This window comes from Leucoraja erinacea, chromosome 1, assembly GCF_028641065.1.
Source record: "Leucoraja erinacea ecotype New England chromosome 1, Leri_hhj_1, whole genome shotgun sequence".
In the NCBI taxonomy this organism is placed as follows: Eukaryota; Metazoa; Chordata; class Chondrichthyes; order Rajiformes; family Rajidae; genus Leucoraja; species Leucoraja erinaceus.
In genome coordinates this window covers 112,406,299-112,433,147 of record NC_073377.1, presented here as the reverse complement: position 1 = coordinate 112,433,147, position 26,849 = coordinate 112,406,299, and the positions used below count along the sequence as shown (strand labels likewise).

The following is a 26,849-nucleotide window of genomic DNA, read 5'->3' as shown; positions in this document are numbered from 1 at the left end:
GAGATTGAGGGGGGATCTTATAGAAACTTACAAAATTCTTAAGGGGTTGGACAGGCTAGATGCAGGAAGATTGTTCCCGATGTTGGGGAAGTCCAGGACAAGGGGTCACAGCTTAAGGATAGAGGGTAAATCCTTTAAGACCGAGATGAGAAAAACATTTTACACAGAGAGTGGTGAATCTGTGGAACTCTCTGCCACAGAGGGTAGTTGAGGCCAGTTCATTGGCTCTATTTAAGAGGGAGTTAGATGTGGCCCTTGTGGTTAAATGGATCAGGGGGGGTATGGAGAGAAGGCAGGTACGGGATACTGAGTTGGATGATCAGCCATGATCATATTGAATGGCGGTGCAGTATCAAAGGGCCGAATGGCATACTCCACCAATTTTCTATGTATCTACGTATGTTTAAAGGTGATGTGAGGCAAGTTTTATTACACAGAGAGTTGCGGGTGCCTGCCATGTGCTACGGGGAGTGGTGGTGGAGGCAGATACAATAGTGGCATTTAAGAGGTTATTAGATAGGCTGATGGATAAGCAGAAGATGGATGGATGTGGATCATACGCAAGCAGATGTAATTACTTTGTCTTAGCAACAGAAGGAAATGCCAATGTTGGGATCTTGAGTAAAACACAAAGTGGTGGTGCGACTCAGCACGCCAGACAGCAAGTAAAACCCAAAGCGCTGGAATAAAGCATGGCGTAATGTTCGGCACAGACGTTGTGGGTTGAAGGGCCAGTTCCAACGTTGTATATAATCCTTTTTGCTATACCGAAGCCTCTATGTATAAGGTTGTGCTTGCATCTTGGCGAGACTGCTTCAGTAACATAAAGAAAACAAATGAGCAGCACAGTATCGCAGTGGTAGAGTTGCAGCCATATAGCCCTGTCCCACGGAACAAGTTCATTCCAAGAGCTCTCCCGAGTTAAAAAAAAATCAAACTCGTGGTAAGCACGGAGAATGAACGTAGCGGGTATGTCGGAGCTCGGGGACGTCTCTTAGCGGCTCGTTACGCTAACGGCAGGTACTCGGGAAGACTCGCTAACGGCAGGTAAGCACGGGAAGACGCGTGAAAATTTTTCAACATGTTGAAAAATGTCCACGAGAGCCCCGAGTACTGACGAGTGGCCATTACTGTAAATATCTGAGTTCGCATCAGGGCAAACTCGGGAGAGCTCTTGGAATGAACTCGTACAGTAGGACAGGGCTTTTACAGCACCAGAGACTTGGGTTCGATCCTGACTGCGGGTGCTGTCTGTACGGAGTATGTACGTTCTCCCCGTGACAGCGTGGGTTTTCTCTGGGATCTCCAGTTTCCTCCCACACTATAAAGACGTACAGGGTTGTAGGTTAATTGGCTTGGTAGAATTGTAAACTGTGCATAGATAGCGTTAATGCGCAAGGATTGCTAGTTGGTGCAGACTCAGTGGGCCGAATGGCCTATTTCCACGCTGTATCTCTAAGCTAAACTAAAATTAAAATGGTAGAAATGACTGTGGGTACGGGAAAGAATAGGTTAAGAATAAACCGAAAATCTTCACCTGATGGAAGTGACAGCAAGTGATCTTCCCCTGTTACATCAGCTGCCAGACTGTGATATTCTCTGTTTACTGACGTTCTTAAGGGGCCTCTAGTTCCTGCCTGCTTACTTGTCCCCTGTTATCTCTGGTACAAGACAGCTTGATGGCCCAGATGTGTGATTGGCTTGACAGCTGGCTTGCTCGTCTGTGGCAACTACCAACATGACATGTGGAAGCAGTAATGTGATTGTACGATACTCTCTCCAGTGTGAGAGTATGTTTGGGTAGTAGCCACTTGGCAGGGTATGGTACATTTCACCGTTCCAATATTCAATGCTGGACGTGACATTCAAACTGTGCAGTGTTCAGCTCATGTGTTGGAGATTCGTCAACCTGTCTCTTTTTCAGATGTTTATTAATTTCATGTAGTGTAGCTCAATTTTGGGCTTAGTATTAGGTTTTTGCTCATTTACACATCCGGGCATGTTTTGGCACCATTTTCACAGTCCAAAGCCCAGTCCCCCCCGCACGCTTAGACTACTGGAGCAGTTCCCGATCCAGGAAAGCCCCAGGCTCCAGCAGGGCCTTCCTTTGTCACCTTCAGCCAGATCAGCCCATGAACTGATGTTCCTCTCCTAAAGACATGCAGGTTTGTAGGTTGATTAGCTTTTGTAAATTATCCCTAGTGTGTAGGATCGAACTAGTGTATGGGGCGATCGCTGGTCTACATGCACTCAGTGGGTCGAACTGCCTGTTTCCATGCTGTATCTCTAAAACTAAACCAAAAGTCAGGTAGGGCAACATGTTCCCTGCCCATACGCTCATAAGGAAACCTGGTGCAGTTTTGTAAGTGCAGCAGATTCATACTCACTGTTACTGAGGCTACCTTACATTTTAAAATTCCAGATTTATTTATTTATTTAGCTTAGTTTAGAGATACAGTGCGGAAACAAGCCCTTTGGCCCACTGACCAACAATTCCCGCACCCTACCAATATCCTACACACACTAGGGACAATTTACCATTTTACTGAAGCCAATTAACCTACAACCCCGTATGTTGTTGAAGTGTGGGAGGAAAGTGGAGCACCCGATGAAAACCCATGCAGGTCACGGGAGAAGGTACAAACTCTGTATAAACAGCACCCATGGGCAGGGTCATCCGGGTCACTGGTGTTGTACGGCAGTAATTCTAACGTTGCACACCAATTTAATTAACTGATTGAAAATTCCCAATCTACCCTGACAAAATTCTACTCCTAATCAAAGGTCCAGAACTTTGCCTGTTAGTTCAGTAATTTGAATCTGGTTACCATGAACCATGCTAAAATTGGCCATTATATTGCCCCTGAGAAGAATAGCAATGTCATGTGTATTGTCAAGGTGGTACAATGGTACAGCAGTAGAGATGCGTTCTTACAGCATCACAGACCCTGGTTTGATTCTGTCTAAAGGTGCTGTCTGTACGGAGTTTGTACTTTCTCCCTGTGACCACGTGGGTTTTCTCCAGTTTTACTCTTGTTTTCTTCAAACACTCCAAAGACGTGCATGTTTGTAGATGAATTGGCTTAATTCTGTAGGTTAATTCTGTAAATTATAAATTGACCCTTATATGTTGGATAGTGCTATTGTACATGTTGATCGTTAGTTGGTGAGCCAAATAGCTTATTTCCACACTGTATCTCTAAAGTCTAAAATATATAAGTCTAAGTCTAAAGCCAGGTAATTTACATGCTTCTTGCATTTAACTTGTACTTGTACAATAACTTAATTTGAACTTATACAAACACAATATTCCATGCAAGTGTGGTTGGGTTGTAGTACTGAGTATTTTGGCATTGATTACAAGAGTCAGGGAATCATGATGCATCTCTATAAGACATTACTAAAACCCCTGTCTCACAGTGCGAATCCACCCACGAGTGATCCCGAGTTTAAAACAAATCAAACTCGTGGTAATCACGTAGAATTAACGTAGCGGGAACGTCGGAACTCGTGGACGTAAACTAGCGACTCATAACGCTAACGGCAGGTACTCGGGAAACTTGTTAACTCGTGAAAATCTTTCAACATGATGAAAGATTTCCACGAGTCAAATTTACTCTTGAAGTAAAAATTTAAAGCTTTTAAACTCGTTGTAAGAACGTAGTAGCCCGTGAGTTTACCGTAGTGACTCGTGAGTCTACCGTGGGCACTCTTTAACTCAGCGGGCCAGGCAGCATCTCTGGAGAGAAGGAATGGGTGACGGGATTGCGTTTCCAAAATTCTGCTGCGCCTTTGTGTTACTCCAGCACTGTATGTTCACTTTTTGTCAACCAGCATCTGCCCTACCAAAGTGTCTGCCCACACAGTCAGTACACCTCTCCTACACTTAGCTCCCGTACTAAGTCATCTCGTAGACAACCATGAGTGTGATTTTTTTTCTTTCACTCGGGATCACTCGTGGGTGGACTCGCACCATGAGACAGGGCCATAAGGCTTTTGGAGTGTTATGTGCAGTTCTGATTACCCCTTTACAGGAAGGATGTGAAGGCTTTGGAGAGGATGCAGAAGATATTTACCAGAATACTGCCTGGAGTTAGGGGTATTAACTATAAGGTGATCAACAAATTTGTTTTTTATTTCTCTGCAACATGAGAAACTAAAAGTATACACAAGTATGAGAGGTATATATAAGGACCTTTTCAACCAGGGTGGAAATATTGAAGACTGGAGGGCATAGTTTTAAGGTAAGATGTGCAGAGTTTAAAGATGATGTTTAGTTTAGTTTAGAGATACAGCCCGGAAACAAGCCCTTCAGCCCACTAGGTCCATGCCGATCTATGGTCACCCACACATTAGTTCTATCCTACACACTAGGGGACAATTTACAGAAGCCAATTAACCTATAAACCTGCATGTCTTTGGAATGTGGGAGGAAACTGGACCACCCGGAGAAAACCCACGTGGTCACATGGAAAACGTTCAAACCCTGAACAGACAGCACCCATAGTCAAGATTGAACCAGGGTCTCTGGCGCTGCAAGGTGCAGATTGGTTGGCTAATTGGATTTAGTAAATTGTTCCTTGTGTACAGGACAGAGCTAAATGTACAGGTGATCACAGGCCATCGCGGACTCACTTACCTGTTTCAAAGCTGTAACTATAAACTAATCATCCACCTCCGAAGAAAGAATTTAAAAAAACATATCACTAGTTATTAATAGTCAGAATTTACCAAATAAAAGGAGACCTGTCAAATTTCACCAAAAAAATAGACTTAGATAATTCACTTGCAGTTTGTGACTCTGAGCTCTCAGTTATCTGTCAGTTCCACTCCCAGTCTGACTTCTCTCTTTGGACTGTTTAGTTGTATCAATGAAGCCAAAGTAAGCTTGAGGAACAATACTTCATCACCTGCCTTGGCATGTTGTAGTCCCAGGACTAAATGTAGAACTCTACAATGTCAGACAAATAGACATCCCAGTTTGGATCAGAGCATGGTCTGGTTTCCCTAGAATAACTGATAATTTACTGTACACTCATTTGTTGTGTTGTTGCATTTAATGTACCTTGAAAGTTACAGCAAATAGAGTGGATGCACAAAGTCCTGTTCCCAAGGTAGCAGTATCAAGAATTAGAGGGCACAGGTTTATGACGAGAGAAGAAAAATGTAATCGGAAACCGAGGGGCAACTTATCTCACACAACGGGTGATGGTTATAGGTGATGAGCTGCCAGAATTACTTGAAGCAAGTTTTAACAGATTTTTGGACTGGTTCAGATGTGTATGGGTGAAATGCAGGTAAATGCGACTCTTGGTCAGCATGGATGAGTGGGGCCAAAGGCCTGTTACCATGACTGACTAAATATGAATGTTACTGTGCAAATACTATTGCAACGTTTGGCAGGTACTATCACAACGTTTAAGAAATATGTAGACATGTACATGGACAGGATAGGGTTAGAGGGATTCGGGCCAAACGCAGGCTGGTGGGACTAGTGTAGATGGGTTGGTTGTGGGCAAGTTGGGCCACTGAGCTGTTTCCACATTGCATGACTCTATGACTACTGTTCTGGTCCTGGTGCTTATGATAATTGAACACTCTTGACACTTGAACTTCCTAACCTCCTGGGTATTTCCAGCATTTTGATTTTCTAGAATTTGTGGCTTGGCTTGTCTCACACGTTCTGCATTGTTTAATTTCTCTTTGTATTTCGCTTTTTAGACTTTAAACTTTAGAGGTAGTGCATGGAAACAGGCCCTTCCTCAAAATATAGGTCTGTTCATTGCCGTGGAGCCGTAGAGTCTTACAGCGTGGAAACAGGCCCTTCGGCTCAACTAGCCCACGCCGACCAATGTGCCCCATCTAAACTTGTCCCACTTGCCTGCGTTTGGCCTATATCCTTCTAAACAAATCCTGTCCATCAACATGTTCTACTCCAGATGCCCTTTAAATATTTCTCTTCTCACCACAAATCTACGCCATTTACTTTTATACTCAGCACTATGAGAAAAAGATGGAGACCATTCACATTATCTATATCCCTAATTATTTTATATACCTACAGGCATTATTCAGCCCCCCTGAGCAAAGAGGTCCTTCTGCAGTTATACAGGGCCCTGGTTAGACCACACTTAGAGTATTGTGTGCAGTTTTGGTCTCCAAATTTGTGGAAGGACATTAGAAGGGTTTCGGCCCAAAACGTTGCCTATTTCCTTCGCTTCATAGATGCTGCTGCAACTGCTGAGTTTCTCCAGCATCTTTGTCTACCTTCGATTGTCCAGCATCTGCAGTTCCTTCTTAAAAACTTCTTGCTATTGAGGGAGTGTAGAATAGGTTCACAAGGTTAATTCCTGGGACGGTGGGACTGTCATATGTTGATAGAATGGAGCGACTGGACTTGTATACACTGGAATTTAGAAGAATGAGAGGGGATCTCATTGAAACATAAAAGATTATTAAGGGAATGGACACGCTAGAGGCAGGAAACATGTTCCCAATGTCAGGGGAGTGCAGAACTGGGGGCCACAGTTTAAGAATAAGGGGTAGGTCATTTTGAACGGAGATGAGGAAAAACTTTTTCACCCAGAGAGTTGTGAATATGTGGAATTATCTGCCTCGGAAGGCAGAGGAGGCCAATTCTCTGGAAGTTTTCAAGAGAGAGTTAGATAGAGTTCTAAAAGAAAGCGGAGTCAAGGGATATGGGGAGAAGGCAAGAATGGGGTACTGATTGTGGATGATCAGCCATGATAACAGTGAATGGCGGTGCTGGCTCGAAGGGCCGAATGGCTACTCCTGCACTTATTGTCTAGTGTCTGTTGTCTATGATCCTGGAGTACAAAGTCCAATCCTATTTAGTCTCTCCTTTAACTCAAGCCCACCTGTCCTGGAATCATCCTTGTGAATAATGCATCTACGGTAGGTTACTTTCCAGGTTTTATTTGGATCCGCGTGACTCTACCAGTTCCTACAATGCCTTATTTCAACATTGATCGATCAGGATGCTTTTCACATTAATGGAGCACGTGCACTGAGAAGCAATTTGCTGCATTTCTGGTGTAAATGCAGCCTTGATGCTGATTTTGAGTCTGACCCTAACATTGAAAGTAAAAGAGGAAAGGTTTGACTTCCTGGAGCTGGGAAAATCACCTATGAGTTTGGCTCCTGTTATCATTCATTGGTGTCTGAATCTGTTTCAGACTTGTCTATGGTTAGAGCTTGATTACCTCAGGCCCACGTTCTCTTGTCCTGTACTAAAGGTCCAACTCGAATAGATTGCTTATTCCACACTGATGTTTTCGTGTGCCAATCAAAAACTTACTGCGCCTTGCTTTAGAAAGCTATAAAAAGGTTCTATTTATCCAATGCATTTCAAGGCCACAGGAATGCCAAAGCATTTTGCTGCCATTGAAGTAGATTTTATATGTGGGCACTATTGTGGGAAATGCATCAGTCAGTTTGTGTCTACAGCTCTGTTTTGCTAAACAGCTGAGATATTATCCAGTTAATCTATCTTTAATAAAGTTAATTGTCCATCAAATACTGCCACAAAAGGAAGGATAATGCCTTCACATTCTTCAGATCATCGACTGTATTTTTCATTTAGAGATGCTGCACGGAAACTGGCCAGTCGCCTCACCACGTCCGCGCCAACCAGCAATCACCCCGTACACCAGCACTATCCTACACACTAGGACATTTTGCAAATTTCACCGAAGCCAAATTAATTTACAAACCTGTATGTCTTTGGAGTGTGGGGAAAAAAAACAGAGCACCCAGGGAAAGCCCACGCAATCACGGGGTGTACGTACAATCTCCGTGCAGACAGCACCCACAGTCAGGATTAAACCCCAGTCTCTGGCGCTGTAAAGCAGCAACATCTACCTCTGTGCCTCCATGCCGCCCTGTTTCGAAGATACAGTGTGGAAACAGGCTCTTTGGCCCACCGAGTCCACACTGGACAATGATCACCTGTGCTCGAGTTCAGTGTTATCCCAGTATCACATCCTACATATTAGGGGCATTTTACAGAGGCCAATTAACCTGCAAACCTGTACATCTTTGAGATGCGGCAGGAAACTGGATCACCCGGAGAAACTGGATCACCCGCGTAATGCAGCAGCTCTACCGTCCCAAGTGTTCTGGTGGATCATGAGGTAATATCTCATCTGAAAACCAGTACCCAAAACAGTGTAGCATTCATTTTCTCTGAATGCTGCCTGAATTAGGTGCTATTAGCTGCAAGAAAAAGTGGGACTAACCTGGACTGCTTTATCTGGAACACTGGAGGTTGAAGAGAGACCTGACAGAAGTATGTAAAATCATGAATGGTATAGATAGGAAGGACAGTCAGAACCTTTTTCTCCACTGTGGAAATGTCAATAACGAGACAGCATAGCTTTAAGGAGAGAGGGGCAAAGTTTAAAGGAGATGTGTGGGGCAAGTGTTTGCCTGGAAGGCACTGCCAGGAGTCGTGGTGGAGGCTGATATGACAGTAGCATTTTACATAGGCATGTGGATATGCAGGAAATGGAGGAGTATGGATCATGCGCAGATGGATGAGATTAGTTCATCTTGGCATTAGGTTCAGCATCTGCATTGTGGGCAGAAGGGCCTGTTCCAGTGCAGTAATATTTTATGTTCATTCACTGCACTGAATTCTCAGATTACATTTAGATCTTAACTCTCTCGAATTGGACTTGAACCCATAAACCTCTGACTCAGAGGAGGGTGTGTTACCTACTGATTAGTCAGACTTCAACCCCCGCTGACTTTGTGAAGAAACTGCTTACAAGCACCTAAATAGCCTCAGGATTGTGTTAATACTTTGCTCCCTTTGCAAGTTCTACAGATCGGAGAACCAGCCGCACCATCTGATCTTTCGACTAAATGACCTTCATGTTCAGATGCAAATACCTCGGACAGCGAGGAGGAGACCCTGCGGGGGCCCGTGCCAAGAATGAAGGGGAATGAAACCCAATGGGTGGTGAGGGTGAGGGTGGGGGGGGGGGGGCTGCTGCCTCATGCAGTGGCAGGCAATAGATAGGACTGTTCAGTGAACTTTTATAAATTTGGTGGTGCCAGATCGTGCTGTCCTTGTGACTTTGTGTACTGCCTAGGTGAGGTTTGCTGTAAGATATTATAAGGCTGTGTGCAAAACACTGCATTTCAATGTACCTAGGAACATTTGATAATAAAGCAGCATTGAACCATTGAAATAGAATGATTGAAGTCTAAATCTAGTGTCTTTTGGCATGTCATCCAATTGAGTTCTGAAAGTTACAATCTACTTGCGATCAAATCTGTTCATGGCCGAATCCAGATTTCCCCTACCACATTGAGGTTGGCAAATGCTTCATGACAAGTCTTTTATACAATACAAGTTGTTGTGCTCAACTGGAATCTTAACTGGATTTACTTTGACTGAATGGTCTTGCCAAATATAAATGTGATAAAAATCCAACAGGGAAATAGAACTGAAAGCAAAATTGAAGCTTTCAAACCCTCAAAGGAGCATCATTGTTAAAATTGGTTTTGGAATCAGTTTTGAACTAGTTGATATTTTTGCTCATATAAAACCCTCATTTATTTATTGCCTAAACAGTCAAAGTACATCTTCAGCACTAAAAATTGAAGTATGGATAAATTGGGAGCTAAATATGCATAAAATCTTGTAGCAGCCATACACTTGACTAATAACATCCAGGAATAAAACATAGCATCTGCAAAACTGACTGTCTTAAAAGACTTATCTTTATTCTGATTACACATGAATAATGATAATTTTATGAGAGAAATCCTGAATATAAATAAAAAGCAGGAACATTTCATGGCACCTGTATCTACATTGAGAGCATGCTGATTTTTAAAGAAAGTTTTGGATTGTTAGAAGGCATAATAATACTAACACAGCAGGTCAGGCAGCATCTCTGGAGAAAAGGAATAGGTGACACTTTGGGTCAAGTCCCTTCTTCAGAAGGGTGTCGACTCGAAATGTCACCTATTCCTTTTCTCCAGGGATGCTCCTTTTCTCCAGGGATTGCCTATGGTGTGGATGCGAACATGGTATAACAGAACAAGTGCGAACAGGGTGGTCAATGGTCAGTGTGGACTTGGTAGACTGAAAGGCCAGTTTTCATTGACTCCATTTACACTTCACGGTGCCTCGGCAAGGTGTATGTATGTGTTTGTGAGTGTATGTGTGTGTGTGTGTGTATGTGTTTGTGAGTGCATGTGTATGTGTTTGTGAGTGTATGTGAGTGTGTGTGAGTGTATGTGAGTGTGTGTGTGAGTGTGTGTGAGTGTGTGTGAGTGTATGTGTGTGAGTGTGTTTGTTTGTGAGTGTGAGATTGTGTGAGTGTGTGTGAGTGTGTGTTTGTGAGTGTGAGTGTGTGTGTGTGTGAGTGTGTGTGTGTGTGTGTGTGAGTGAGTGAGTGTGTGTGAGTGGTCTCAATGACTGGGCTACCAGCCCAAGAATACATTCGGCCCACAATGTCCATGCTAGCCCTCTGGAAACCAGTGCGTTTGGTCCACAATACCATGCTAGCACTCCAGAAAGCCCCCCCCTCCCCACTGGCCAGCAATATTGGAATTGGTGGAGAGGTGGAATATTGCGTTGGGGGACCAGCCCTCCTGTGTGAAGCTGGGACCCAACTGGTCCCACTTAGGCTAGTATGACAATAAAACACTCTTGACTCTTTTGATGACCCTTGACTTGACACTTGATGGACCTTTTGCCTGCAGGAACTAGATTCAATTTTAACCCAAAATATGGCCTGGTTTTAATTGTCTGTTGTTGTGAGAGTCTTCATGGTCAAATTAATTTAAGTACATATATTCAACCTACATCTTCATCGAACTGTCTGCCTACTGAACGTGTCCCACTTAGGCGATCTTTCAGGCGACTGCCGGCGACTGTCAAGTTGCCGTCAGTGGCCTGAAAACCAGCAACTAGAATGGCGACTGTCAGAGTGGAACACACACACATCACTTCCTTCACTAGCCCATTATGCAGGCGTGAACAGGACAAGCGGGTTGAGCGCTGTCTGAGTGAAATTCACATGGTGCAAAGCCAAGGTGTTACAGACACACACCACGATGAACAGGAAGGTTAGCGCTGTAATTAAGATGGCTAAAGCATGTCGAGTTATGCTTGTAATAAGGCTCGTACCACGACGTAAACAGAGTATACCTTTAATCTGTACAATAACAGCAGCCACTGCCACAGCCTCGTGTAAGCCCAGGCCTCTCTCTCCAACTGCCGACACCCTGGGTTTTCCAGACACAACCGGTTACTGGAGCCTGGCTTCTGGCAGGGTCCTAGTGCCCCTCTGCTCAGCCTTACTCTATTATTGCATAATACCACATCTCCCTTTCTTTGAGAACAAAGGGTGGACTACCTTTGTCTCTGCAGGTCTTAAGGGGTTTATTCTGCCCTTTTGCTGGAAGACCTGTCCCTGATCTAAGCATGCAAAATAGAAATAAAATAACTTACACGTTACCATACTGTGAACTATTCTTTCAGGTTTCAGGTAAATGTAACAGGTTTACAGAACATTTTCATTGTTGGTTGGTGGAGTTTATTGGGTTTTTTTTTGTTGTTTTTAATTTTTGTTTTTTTAAAAAAAAAGTTTGAAGTAAAAAAAAAAAAAGTTATAAGTGTGTTTTTTAGTTTTTTTTTTTAAATTTTTTTTTTTGGTTAGGATAAAAATTTTTTTTTTTTTTTTGTATTTACATCACATTTCACTCTCTCTTTTTCTTTATTGTAGAAAACAGATCAATAAATCACAAATCAAGTCTCTTCGGCTTTCTAACCTCTCTCCCACACCTTGTCCGCACAGTCTCTGTGGTGGGGCCCTCTCCGCTGGGTGATGCTGTCACTGGTGGAGCTGGGTCTGGTGGAGCTGGCTCTGGTGGAGCTGGCTCTTCTCCCACCGGTGGCTCATCCGCGTCGACTACCTCACTGTTGGTCTGCAGCGGCACCAAGTGCTGCCGGTTCCTCCTCAGTGTGCCCTGAGGCACCTGGACGATATAAGAGCGAGGTGCATTGTGTGTAGATAGCACTTTGCCCTGGACTCGTGCATCGGTGATCCACACATCCTCCCCAGGTATTAGTGGCTCCAGATTTCTCGCTCTGTGCCTCTTGTCGAAGGATCTTGCGTCGTTCCACCTCTTCTCCCTTTCTTTGGCCCCCAGCGCGTTGTAGTCAGGCAAAACTGGATTCAGCAGGGTTGGAAGGGCAGGAACTGTAGTGCGTAGGCGGCGCCCCATCAACAGCTCGGCTGGGCTATAGCCGTTCTGTAGAGGGGTTGCTCTGTAGGCCAGCAATGCAAGATATGGGTCTGACGCCTTTGTTAGCAAGTTCTTCACGGTTTGTACAGCGCGTTCCGCCTCCCCATTGCTCTGAGGAAACCTGGGGCTGCTCGTGATGTGCATAAAGCCATACTCTGCTGCAAAGGATTTAAAGTGGCTACCTGAGAACTGGGGCCCATTGTCACTTTTAAGAAATTCACAAATTCCATGACGAGCAAATATGGATTTCAGGTGCACCACTACATCTGTGGACCTTGTGGGTGACAGCAGCGCAACTTCCACATATCTTGAGAAATAATCTACGACTAGCAGATAAGTCTTGTTTTTCAGCGTGAATAGGTCAGCTCCCAAGGTTTGCCAAGGCCTGTCTGGCATCTCCGTTGGCATCAGCGGCTCTTTGACGTTCCTTCGCTCTTGGATGCAGGTTCTACATTTCAGCACCATGTCATTCAGCTGGCTGCTGAGTCCTGGCCACCATACCGTCTGTTTGGCCCGGCCCCTGCACTTTGTCACCCCCAGGTGTCCTTCATGTAGTCTCTGCAGCACATCACCTTGTAAGGCTGATGGGATGACGAGCCTCGTGCCCCGCAGCCGCAGCCCATCGTGCACAGTCAGCACTGCTCTATCAGCCCAGTAATGTCTCAGCACTCCCTGCAGTTGGCTTTTGTCGGGCCAGCCGTCTGTGCAGTACTCCATCAGTGCAGAGCATGTGCTGTCTGCCTGTAGGTGCTCCCGTAGGCTGCTCAGATAATCTCCACTGACAGGAATGTTGCTGATGACAGAGTCTACATAGATGTTGGTGTCCTCTGATCCCAAGGTGATGCCGTCAACCCTGCACACAAGCTGAAGCCTTTCTATGGCAGGTCTTCCCAACAGTGCAGTGTGGAGGTCTTTTACTACATAAATGTCCTCTATGGCTGTCTTGTTGCCTCTGCGCAGTGTTTCTCTGGCTACGCCCAGGACAGAGAGTGCATTGCCCCCTGGCCCAAACAATGGTCGTGTCGACACTGCCAGGCACTTCACATCATGCCCCCCTGTAATGTCATGGTACACCTCCGCTGGCATGGCGGTGACATCAGCACAAGTGTCTATTTTAAAGCACACCGTTTTTTGTCTCACTTGTAGCTGCACCGTCCACGGGTCTTTTCCAGCATCCACGGATCCCAGGAAAAAGCTCTCTTCTTCCTCTGTAGTGACAGCATTGAGGGATTTAGCACCGTTTCTGCACACTTTGCCATAATGTCCCTTTTTGCCACAGTTGTGACACGCAGCATCTTTAGCAGGGCATTCCAATTTTCCATGCGAGGGCATTTTTCCACATCTATAGCAGGCCTTTGAACCTGGCTGTGGCTGTGTATTAAATTTATTTTTGCCTGGTGTTTGTGCTTGTGGCTGAGGCTTTGAGGGAAATTTGGGTTTTTTGTAGCTTTTAGCATGCACAGCATCAACATTTGAGCACTTGCTAGCACCGCTATTCTCTCCTCTTAAGTCAAACCGCTGTCGTCTAACTTCTTCAGACTGCCTTGTCTTTGTTATAGCAGTTTCAAGGGTTAGGTCTCTGTCTAGCTGTAGCTTTTCGGACAATGAGACGTTTCTCAGCCCAACCACTAACCTGTCGCGGATCAGCTCGTTCTGTAACTGTCCATAGTTGCAGTGTTCGGCTAATCCGTATAGAGCAGTGATGAAGGAATCCACCATTTCTCCTGGCAGTTGCACACGCTGATTGAACTTGGCTCTTTCATAGATAACATTCTTTTTAGGCACAAAAAATGCATCAAAGCCTGCCTTGACATCCGTGTACATCCTCCTCTCATCTGCAGTTAGCGTTAGCCCCTTTAGCACATCTTCTGCTTCATCGCCCATGCAATACACTAGCGTGTTCACCTGGTTTTCTGCCGACGTCGCGTTTAAATTGCTTGCAAGCCTGAAGCGGTCGAATCTCCTGATCCAACGCTCCCATTCTTGAGGCTTGGTAAAATCGAATGGCTCTGGAGGTTGTATTGTGAACGTAGCAGTTGGTGTAGGTTGCGCCATATCTGCCAGCTCGTCTCCTATTTCCCGCCAAAACGATACACCGTCCTCTTCGTCTTTAATTATTTTCTTGCTTACAAGTCTCCCAGTTCTGGCACCATGTCGTGTTTTGCTTGTAATAAGGCTCGTACCACGACGTAAACAGAGTATACCTTTAATCTGTACAATAACAGCAGCCACTGCCACAGCCTCGTGTAAGCCCAGGCCTCTCTCTCCAACTGCCGACACCCTGGGTTTTCCAGACACAACCGGTTACTGGAGCCTGGCTTCTGGCAGGGTCCTAGTGCCCCTCTGCTCAGCCTTACTCTATTATTGCATAATACCACAAAGCACAGTGTATGGTAAGCCCTTTAAAAGCAGGGGAGACAGAGTGGAGACAACATTTAAGAAGCCAGATATACACGACTTTGAAGCTCGGCGGACATTAACATTAACGGTCGGTTATCCTTGGTTCTGAAAACTACTGCTTACATTTTTTTTCCCCAATGAGCCAATGAACTTCATCGGTTAGCACCAGCTACAACCTACAAGAACCAACAAGAACCTTTCACCTCCAGGCAACACACTAGGACCTCCTGGCGATCCACCTCGCTACTCCCCATGGTGGCTTTATTCTATGTCGAAAAATTGGGCGGCGACCATAATGAGACTAGTTCCCAGAATGCGGGAATTCCTCACGACCATGAAGGCGACTCCCAGGCAACCACCCGCGAACATGTGGCGACTGCATAGTCACCTTGCAGCCTTACTTGTCCTCCAAGAAAGGCTGCAAATCCTTAGAACAAGTGCCTCTTTTCCACTCTCTAAAATCATGCGGGGAATAGAATGCATAGAGGCTTTTACCCAGAGTAGAGGAATCGACGGTATATAAAGTGCTGGAGTAACTTGGGGCGGCACGGTGGCACGACGGTAGAGTTGCTGCCTCACAGCGCCTGAGTTTGAACTTTCTCCCTGTGACCGCATGTGGTTTTCCCGGGTGCTCCAGTTTCCTCCCACACTCCAAAAACGTGCAGGTTTGTAGATTAATTTGGCTTCGGTAAAAATTGTAAATTGTCCCCAGTCTGTAGGGTGGTGCTAATGTATGGGAATCGCTGGTCATCGCCGACTTGGTGGGCTGAAGGGCCTGCTTCCACGCTGTATCTCTAAACTAAACTAAACCCAGCGGGTCAGGCGGCATCTCTGGAGGACATAGAGAGGTGACGTTTCTGGTCGAGGACTTTCTTCGGACTGATTTTAGCCAGGGGGAGAAGAAAGCTGGAGGTGTAGAGAGACAGGACAATGCGTGGCAGCTAATAGGTGGATACAGGTGAGTGGTTTTTCTTTGCTAGGCAGATGATTGGAACAAAGGCCAGATATAAAAGCAGAAGGTGTGAGACAGTATTGAAGATTTGTCAACTGTGAAGCCAGAGGAAGGAAAGTAGCAGGATGGGAGGGGTGAGAAATAGGTGGGTCCATGTGGGGCACAGGGGAGGGAACGTATGGAGGGGGGTGGAGAAAGGGGGCACAGTTAGTTTGAAATGACCTAAAATTGGAGAATCAAGTACCAAAGGACAAATGTTTAAGGAGAGAGGAGAAAGATGTAATTGGAACCTGAGGGGCATCTTTTTCACACAAATGGAGGTGGGTGCATAGAATGAGCTGCCAGAGGAGGTAGTTGAGGCAGGTATTATATAAAGCCTTGAAAAGACACTTGAACAGGCATGTGGATAGGAAGTGTTTATAGGGATATGGGCATAACACAGGCAAATACATTAGTGTCATTTGAAAGACTTTTGGATAGACATATGGATATGCAGGAAATGGAGGGTTATGGGTTATGTGCAGGTAGACAGGTCTTGGCATCATGTTCAGAACTGGCATTGTGGGCCAAAGGACCTGTTCTTGTTCTTTACTTGTTCTATGTTCTATATGGGACTAGCTTAGATGAGCATTGTGGTCAGCATGGACGAGTTGGGCTGAAGGGCCAGTTTCCATGCTGTATGACTCTATTACGCTCTCTCTGACTCTGCTCGTGCATTCCTTTTTGCGGAAAAGTAAATTAAATCAACTTTATTTTTAAACCAGCAAGGAGTAAAAGCTAGCTGAGATCTGTAATGGGATGCAGATGGCAGACTAATTCTTGACGTGTCCGCCCCCATAGGCATCTGAATGATGTAGAGATGAACAACCAACAGCACTCTGGGATCTCTGTGTTTTAGGGAACCACGGCTTTCTTACTGAATTGGCTTGAACAAGACCTGTTCATTGAGACCAGCTACAATTTAACTAAGTTTAATTAACTAAGCCTAAGAGTAATTAACTAATTCTAAGCCTAAGTTTAATTAACAGTCTAAATCATCTGGGTGCTTGCTAGTTACATTTGGCGATGAAACACTCCCTTTGATATAATTACCTAGAACTTTACTTATTTTTCATTCCTCTGTCATTTACAACAGGATAGTTAGCTTAGAGTTACATTTTTTTATGTGGTAGATCAGTCATTCGTGACAAGGAAAGGCAATTTTACGGAGGGAAAGGAAAACTATAAGGAGAGGTTGGACAAACTTGGATTGTTTTCTCCAGAGCGTCTTATGCTGAGGGGCAGCCTGATGCTGAGGGGAGACCTTATAGAAGTAGATACAAATTATCAGAGGCGTAGATAAGGTAGACAGTCAGAACTTTCATCCCAAGATGGAAATGTCAAAAATTGAGAGGGATAGTTTGGGTAAACACACAGTCTCTTGTCCAGAGTGAGGGAATCGAGAACCAGAGTACATAGGTTAAAGTAAGGGGAGAAAGATTTAATAAGAAGCAGAGGAGTAATTTGTTCACACAAAGGGTGATGGGTGTATGGAACGAGCTGCGGCGTGAGGTAGTTGAGGCAGGAACTATCACACATTGAAGAAATATTTAGACGTGTACATGAGTAGGATAGGTTCAGAGGGATTCTGGCCCAACGCAGGTAGGTGAGACTTGTGAAGATGGGACATGTTGGTCGGTGTGGGGAAATTGGACCGAAGGGCACCTTTCCATGCTGTATGCCTCTATGACATACCTTTACAATGAGAGGGGAAATGTTTAATGGAGATGGGGTGTGGGGTAAGTTTTTTTTACATGGAGAGTGGTAAGTGCCTGGAAACAGCTGCCAAGGACGATGACGGAGACAGATACAGTGGCACAGAGACACAGCTGGTGGAGCTGCTGTCTCACAGCGCTAGAGACCTGGGTTAAATCCTGATCTTGGGTGCTATCTGCGTGGAGTTTGCACGTTCTTCCTGTGACTGCGTGGGTTTCCTCTGAGTGCTTCCCACATCCCAAATACGTGCGGGTTTGTCCCTCTGTAATTTGCCGCTATTGTGCAGGGAGTGGATGAGGAAGTGGGATAACATTGAACGAGTGTGAATGGGTCATCCATGGTTGGTGTGGACCCGGTAGGCTGAAGGGCCAAGTTCCATGCTGAACCTTTCAATTCACTATGATAGAAGCATACTGTATATGAAGCTTTTAGACCGGCACATTGATATGGGGGGAATGGAGGGATAAGGTTTGCATGCAGACAGAGGAAACCAACTTGTTTACCTATGTTGCAACTTGGTTTGTTTTTTAATCTAGAGATACATTGCAGAAAAAGGCCCTTTGCCCCACCGAGTCAGCACCAACCAGCAATCACCCCATACACTAGCACTATCCTACACACTAGGGACAATTTCCAATTTTCACTGAATCTAAGTAACCTACAACCTGTTCGTCTTTGGAGGAAACTGGAGCACCCGGTGAAAACCCATGTGGTCACAGGGAGAAAGGAGAAGCTCCATACAGACAGCACCCATAGCCAGGTCTTGAACCTTGGTCTCTGATGCTGTATGGCAGCAACTCTACCACTGTTCCACTGTGCCGCTCTTTGTCACAGCTCCTGACATGTTGGAAATATAGCCAGTTGGGATCCAGCTAGAAAGTCCATCAAATTGAATTATTCTATTTATTTTTAAATTACAAAGTTTGATCAACATTTCAGCCTTATTGTCCTGCCTTCCCCAATGTATTTCCATCTGTCTAGATCTTCAATACTGATTGTCTGTATATGACAGTAGGCTGAAGAGCACTGTGGCTATGGGAATAATGCAGTGCTGTACTGCTGTTGGAAGGGGAGCCAAGGGAGGTTGGAGCACTCATTGTGGTCCTGGGGAGGAGAATAAATGTAGAAAGTATAGTGGCACACTTGTGGCACACCTACCATGTTGTAGGAAAGATGTTGTCAAGTTGAAAAAGGGGGCAGAGAAGATTTATGAGAATGTTGCCAGGACTCGAGGGCCTGAGCTATGGGGAGAGGATGAGCAGGCTAGGGCTCTATTCTTGGAGCTCAGGGGTAAGAGGGGTGATCTTATCGAGGTGCACAAAATCATGGGAGGATTAGAACCGGTCTCTTACCCAGAGCAGGGGAATCGCGAACCAGAGGACATAGGTTTATGGTGAAAGGGGAAAGATTTTAACACATCTGAGCGGAAACTTTTTCACACAATGGGTGGTGGGTGTGTGGAATGAGCTGCTGGCAATGGTAGTTGAGGCAGGCACTATCACAATGATTATGAATCAATTATACAGGTACATGGACAGGACAGGTTTAGAGGGATATGGGTCAAACACAACCAAGTGGGACTTGTGTAGACGGGGTGTGTATGACTATGACTCAATGACTTGATAGAGCACATATGTAGTGAGCAAAAGTTGACCTGAGTGGTTGCTGCACAGAAAAATGTAGCAGCTACCAACCAAGGCTTGCTCTTTCCAAACAGTGAAACTAAATGTAGTGATTTAGATTAGTTTATTGTCACATGTGCTGTACAGTGAAAAGCATTGTTGTTGTGTGCTATCCAGTCAAGAGAAAGACATGATGACAATCAAGTCGTCCACAGTGTACAGATACAGGATAAAGGGAATAAAATTTAGTGCAAGATAAAGTCAAGTAAAGTTCGAATAAGGATAGTTTGAGGTACCCCAATGATTACAAGATTAATAACATCATAAGATCATGTGATAGGAGTAGAATTAGGTCATTCGGCCCATCAAGTCTACTCTGCCATTCAATCATGGCTGATCTATCTCTCCCTCCTAACCCAATTCTCCTGCCTTCTCCCCATAAACTCTGACATCCATGCTCATCAGGAATTTATCTATCTCTGCTTTAAATATACCCACTAACTTTGCCTCCACAGCCCTCTATGGCAAAGAATTCCACAGATTCACCATCGACTAAAGAAATTCCTCAGCATCTCCTTCCTAAAAGAACGTCCTTTAATTCTGAGGCTATGACCTCTAGTCCTAGACTCTCCCACAAGTGGACACATCCTCTCCGCATCCACTCTCTTCAAGCCTTTCACTATTTTGTACATTTCAATTAGATCCCTCCTCATTCTTCTATACTCCAGCAAATATAGGCCATGTGCCATCTAACGCTCATCAAATGTTAACCTCATCATTCCTGAGATCATTCTTGTAAAACTCCTCTGCACACTCTCCAGAGCCAGCACATCCTTCCTCAGATATGGTGCCCAAAATTGCAGACAATATTCCAAATGCGGCTTGACCAGCCCATTATAGATAGCATTACATCCTTGTGTTTGTATATAAGACCTCTCGAAGTAAATGGTAGCATTGAGTTTGCTTTCTGATTCGACTTGCAGATTAACTTTTTGGGAAACCTGCACCAGCACTCCCAAATCCTTTTGCACCTCCAATTTCTGGATTTTCTCCCTATTTAGAAAATAATCGACGTCTTTATTCCTACTACCCAAATGCGTGACTCCACACTTTGTTACATTATATTCCACCTGCCATTTCTCTGCTAATGCCCCTGTTCCACTTAGGAAACCTGAACGGAGACCTCTGGAGACGTTGTGACCCACCCAAGGTTTCCGGTTCCCGGAGGTTCCCGGAGGTTTTTGTCAGTCTACCTACCTGCTACCACTACCTGCAACCTCCAGGAACCGCACGGAAACCTTGGGTGGGGCGGAAAGTCTCCAGAGGTTTCCGTTCAGGTTTACTAAGTGGGACAGGGGCATTACACTCCCAATCTGTCAAAGTCCTTCTGCAGAGTCTATGCTTTCTCTACACTACCTGCCCCATCACCTATTTCCGTATCATCCGTAAACTTGGCCACAAAGCCTTCAATCCCCTCATCCAAATCATTAATATACAATGTGAAGAGCAGCTGCCCCAGCACCGGGCCCTGTGGAACTTCACTAGTCACTTAGGTAGATGGGAGCTCAGGACCACTCTCTAGTGATAGGATGGTTCAATTGCCTGATAACAGTAAGGAATCTGAACTATCTCTGAATCTGGACTACAATCTAAAATGAATATAGAAACAACTCTCAGCAGGACAGGCAGCATCTGTGGAGAGAAAAATATTTAATATTTGAAGTCAAAGACATTTCATCATAACAGTATGTCCCTGAAAGAGGTAAAACGTGGTGAACCCCATCAAGTCCATCACGGGTACTGACTTCCCCATTATCGAAGGGATCTACAGGAGTCACTGCTTCAAAAAGGCTGCCAGAATCATTAGCAACCCACACCACCCAGGCCACGCTCTCATTTCACTTCTGCCATTGGGAAAAAGGTGTTGGAGCCTGAAAACTGTAATGTCCAGGTTCAGGAGCAGCAATCAATATCCATCAGGCTATTAAACACTACAACCAAACTACATAGACTTGGGGGCATTGATTTTGGCTTTGCACTATTAGTGTTTGTCTGTGTTTTATACACTGAACTTTTTAGTTGTTTATTATATTGTTTACAGGGTAATATTTTTACATATCTGTTGTGCTGCTGCAAGTAAGAATTTCATAGTTCTGTTTTGGAACATATGACAACAAAACACTCTTGACTGGAGTACCTCCCTGAAACATTATCTCTTCTCTCTCCACAGATGTTGTTGAAATGACTTTCCAGTATTCTCTGTTATGAAAACCAGTTGGGTTTTTTTGTCTCTCTGCTGATTCACAAGATCATGCACAAGATCATGATAGGTATAAAGCAGGCACATGCACAGAGTCTTTTGCCCTGAGTTGGGGAATTGAGAACAAGAGGACATAGGTTTAAGGTGAGAGGGGAAAGATTTATCTGGAACCTGAGGAATAGCATTTTTAAACTAAAGGTGGTAGGTACTGCATATGGAACGTGCTGCCGGAGAAGGTAATTGAGGGAAATTGTAACATTTGAGACATTTGGACAGGTGTGTGGTTAGGATAGATTTAGAGGGTTGTGGGTCAAGCAGTTGGGCCAAGTGTAGATGGGACACATTGACTAGCGTGGGCTAGTTGGTGCGAAAGGCCTGTTTCCACGCTGTATGATTTGGTTAAGTATGAAACAAACGTGATTCTGACTTGATTCTCATTTGCGTGAAACATGATTTGAGCATAATGGGAGAAGTGAGAATCAATCTTTGATCACTGTTTTGGGCAGATCGTAGAATTGCTCAAAAGTAGGCAAAGATTGTAATTGTGGATTCCATTGGGATTATACTAATCTCAAGAGGAACTGCAGATTGAAAATTGATTTGATTTTAAGTGTTACTACCATACTTCCTCTCGCATTGCACTAAACGATTTAACTGATTGCAACAGTTTAATGCACAAAGGCACTTCGATTCAAGAATGGGCACCTTGAACCTAATTAAAACACAAGATTGCCACTAATGTTTCCGCTTCACAATCCATCCTTTGTGGTTAATAATAAGTCACAGTGAGGTACCAAAGAAGGGTGACATTGAGGTGAAAATAAATTAATGACATTAATGCAAATTGAATTCTACAAACATAAAGAGCTGTTATTTAAAGTTACCAATTCTACAATTACAAGTTAATTTTAGGCTTTGGAAATTGAGTATCACTTGACCTATCTATAGTAAACTTGTGGGCATATGAAATAACGCAAAGTGCTGGAGTAACTCAATGGGTCAGGCAGCATCTCTGGAGAACATGGACAGGTGACGTTTTGGGTTGAGAACATTTTTTGACCCGATACATTACCTATCCATGTTGTCCAGAGATGCTGCCTAACCCGTTGAGTTACTCCAGCACTTTTGTTTATTAACCAGCATCTGCAATTCCTTGTTTTCCACTACGTATAGACGCAGGAACTGCAGATACTGGAAACTTGAGCAAAACACAAAGTACTGGAGGAACTTAGCAAATCATGTAGCATCTGTGAGGTGATGTTTCAGGAGCAAAACACAAAGTACTGCAGCAATTATACGTGTGCTGTTTTCCTGTAAGTTTGTTTATCATTGGCACATAAAAGGAATTAAAAATGTTTAACATTGGTGTTAATATCTAATGGCCATCTGCTGGTGGGGGAGTCCGTTTCAGTCTACCCCACGACAGAAGGGGGAGCATTGTATGTTGCCCAAGCTAAATATGAGGTGCTGTTCCTCCAATTTGTGTGTGGCCTCACTCTGACAGTCTCAGGCTTGCTAAAAGTGTGCATTTTGAATTCATAGAGTATCAGACTCATACAGCACAGAAATAACCCCTTCCATCAAATGTAGCATTCCTGAATCAAGAAGCTACCTTGCAAATTTGGCCCCACTGGCTAATGCTGTCTCCAGTTTAACCCAGGTCTTCAGCTCAAAGCAACCTGAAGGAACATGATTGCCGGAAAAATTAAGGCTGATAAACTCTGACCTTGTCACCATCTGAGGTCTTCGAAGCAGATTATTCATTGTGCCTTCAGCAAGATACAGTATAACACTTGAGATAAATTTCAGGCTTTTTTTTATAAACCAAACCATTATCAATATTCTTGACAGGCTCAGAGAAGCAGCCACAAAATATATATGGAAAACACCTCTTAGCATTTGAGGTCCTTGACATTTCCATCACATTATTGTTACGTTTAGCTTCTTGAGAGAGGAGGGTTGAAAAGTGATTGTTTCTTTGGAGTTATTTACTTTGGGTGACAATATGAATTGATGAAACTGTTACTGCATGCCAGGTTCCTGATGATTTCAATAGATTTTACTGACATTGGCTCTCAAACCCCCAACACTAGAGTTATAATGCAACATTAATCCTCAAAGGTCAAAAAAGTATTGTTTTTCCTAAATCCCAAACCAAGAAGACTTTGTACCACATTCAAAAAACAACATTATTTCCAATGCACAGGGACAGCTTGTATGTCTTAGATAGTCAGTGTCATACAGCACAAAAACAGACGTTTCCCATCTAAGCTTTTGGCTCAAGAATAAGGGGTAAGCCATTTAGAACGGAGATGAGGAAACACATTTTCTCCCAGGGAGTTGTGAATCTGTGGAATTCTCTGCCTCAGAAGGCAGTGGAACCCAATTCTCTGGATGCTTTCAAGAGAGAGTTATGCCCCTGTCCCACTTAGGAAAACTGGACGGAAACCTCTGGAGACTTTGCTCCCCACCCAAGGTTTCCCTGCGGTTCCCGGAGGATGCAGGTGGTTGCCGGAGGTTGCAGGTAGTGGAAGCAGGTAGGGAGACTGACAAAAACCTCCGGGAACCGCACGGAAACCTTGGGTGGGGCGCAAAGTCTCCAGAGGTTTCCGTTCAGGTTTCCTAAGTGGGACAGGGACATCAGAGCTCTTAAAGATAGCGGAGTCAAGGGATATGGGAAGAAGGCATGAACGGGGTACTGATTGTAGGTGATCAGCCATGATCACAGTGAATGGCTGTGCTGGCTCGAAGGGCAGAATGGCCTACTACTGCACCTATTGTCTATTGTCTTTGTCTAACATCCATGTCGACCAAGATATCCCATCTAAGCTAGTCCCATTTGTCCACGTTTGACCCACACCACTCTAAACTATTCCTATCCATGTCTAGGTGTCTTTTAAATGCGATTATTGTACCTGCCTCAATTTCCTCTACTATCAGCTTGTTCCATATACACTCCACCCTCTCAGATTCCTATTAAAACTCTCCCCTGTCACCTTAGACAAGTGCTCTGGTTCTTGATTCCCTCACCTTGGGTAACAGATTCTTTGCATTCACCCTTGCTATTTTGGTCATCAATTTATATATCTTATAAAAATCACCCCTTGGCCTCCTGCACTCCAAGGAATAAATTCTTAGACTGCCCAACCTCTCCCTATACCGCAGATCCTTGAGTCCTGGCAGTATCCTTGTAAATCATCTCTGTACTCTTTCCAGCTTAATGACATCCTTCCTATATAGCAGGGTGACTAAAACTGACCCCAGTACTCAAATGCCGACTCACCAAGGTCTTGTAAACTGTTTCATAACATCCTAACGCAGTGGCTAAAAATTGTGGAATGCAAAAGCCATCAAATGAATCATTTAAGTGGGATTTTCAAGTAAATCTCTGTTATGACATTTTTAATTAACAATGTTGACGGTACAATATTTGAATAACTTGACACCGTGGGATAATTGATTTTTTTTAGGAATGTTGACAGGGATTTGTTGGAGGTGTGCAGGGATTTTTATTCAAAGTTGCAGTAAGTGGCTCCGAGGCACCTTTTAGTGTGTAGTTGGAAGAGGTAAAGAAAAGCTATATCTCGGCATGCAGGGGAATTTACTCTGACATTCAATATGATGTTGGCTGATCTTTCAGTGCCATTTTGTGTAATAGTCTTATGTATGTATATATATTGATTCCTTTTAAAATCCAAAGGTCCATAAATATCATTTGAATATGCTCAGTCTGAGTATCCAGGGACTTCTTGTGCAGTGAATTTCAAAGATTCTCTGGACAAAGTGATAGGAAAGGACCTGTTTCTCTGCAATACGATTCAAAGATACAAAGATGGGTGGAAGTGCGAACTTCTTTTGGTCACCCAACTATAGGAAATATATTGTTAAGCTGGAAAGGGTGCAAAGAAGATTTACAAGGATGTTGCCAGGACTGGAGGGACTGGGCGATAGGAAGAGGTTGGGCAGGCTAGGACAATTCCTTGGAGTGCAGGAGGATGAGGGGTGATCTTATAGAGAGATATAAGATCATGAGGGGAATTGATAGGGTCATTGCACAGTCTTTTATCCAGAGGAGGGGAATCAAGAACCAAAGGACATAGCTTTAAGGTGTGAGGAGAAAGATTTATTAGAAATCTGAAGCAAAATTTTACCATTGAGAGGTTGGTCAGTAACGTAACCGGTTGGTCTGTTCACTTTGTCCCAGATTATTTACAAAGCAAAGCGTCACGTTGACAAATTCTTTCCTTTCCTTTCAGCATGCGACTTGATGAATCAGGGCATACTAGCCCTCGTCAGCTCAGTCGGGTGCATGTCGGCTGGGTCTCTGCAGTCCCTGGCAGACGCCATGCACATCCCACACCTCTACATACAAAGGACGACTTCTGGATCACCGAGGAGTGGCTGTGGCCCCACCAGGACCAACAGGAATGAGAACTACACCCTGTATATCCGTCCGCCCGTCTACCTGAACGAAGTCATCCTCAAGGTCATCTCTGAGTTCGCCTGGCAGAAGTTCATTATTTTCTATGATAGCGATTATGGTAAGTAATTATCTCCTCAACAACACTGCGACAGTGTGGATTTAAATCATTGGAATAACAAGCAGTAAATTCTCAGGGTGTCTATTCCACTTTAACAAAGTGTGTAAGCGTTGGAATATATTGAGTGTTCTTGTTTCCTGGAGAGTGGTGCGTACTCCTCCAGAATACAGTTCCACCTGCTCTTTTCCTTGTTGGATTTTCCTTGTTGTTTTCCAGTTTTCCTCTTGCCTCCAAGTTGGAGTTGTTTGTAAACGAGCCAGTAATCTCTTTAATCGGGGGTTGGGTGCGTGAGGGGGGAGGTGAGTGGGGATTTAGCTTTCATTTACATGTCCTTGTACATCAGTCTATGAAAGTAAGCATGCAGGTACAGCAGGCAGTGAAGAAAGCGAATGGCACGTTGGCCTTTATAACAAGAGGAATCGAATATAGGAGCAAAGAGGTCCTTCTGCAGTTGTACAGAGCCCTAGTGAGACCACACCTGGAGTATTGTGTGCAGTTTTGGTCGCCTAATTTGAGGAAGGACATTCTTGCTATTGTGGGAGTGCAACGTAGGTTTACAAGGTTAATTCCCGGGATGGCGGGACTGTCATATGCTGAGAGAATGGAGCAGCTGGGCTTGTACACTCTGGAGTTTAGAAGGATGAGAGGGTATCTCATTGAAACATATAAGATTGTTAAGGGCTTGGACACGCTAGAGGCAGGAAACGTGTTCTCGATGTTGGGGGAGTCCAGAACCAGGGGCCACAGTTTAAGAATAAGGAGTAAGCCATTTAGGACGGAAACAAGGAAACACTTTATCTCACAGAGAGTGGTGAGTCTGTGGAATTCTCTGCCTCAGAGGGCAGTGGAGGCAGGTTCTCTGGATGCTTTCAAGAGAGAGCTAGATAGGGCTCTTGAAAATAGCAGAGTCAGGGGATATGGGGAGAAGGCAGGAACGGGGTACTGATTGGGGATGATCAGCCATGATCACATTGAATGGCGGTGCTGGATCGAAGGGCCAAATGGCCTGCTGCACCTATTGTCTATTGTCT

At 44.4% G+C, this 26,849-nt stretch overlaps 1 protein-coding gene across 2 annotated transcripts in view; it reads left to right on the top strand.

Annotated features, from left to right (window-relative positions):
* The window catches only part of grid2 (glutamate receptor, ionotropic, delta 2), a 938,309-nt gene that overhangs the window by 520,531 nt on the left and 390,929 nt on the right, over window positions 1–26,849 (top strand). For both annotated transcript variants that reach the window (XM_055641544.1, XM_055641535.1), the window contains exon 3: window positions 25,534–25,818. In XM_055641544.1, the coding sequence (XP_055497519.1) occupies window positions 25,534–25,818 (285 nt within the window). The remainder of the gene's footprint in view (window positions 1–25,533; window positions 25,819–26,849) is intronic.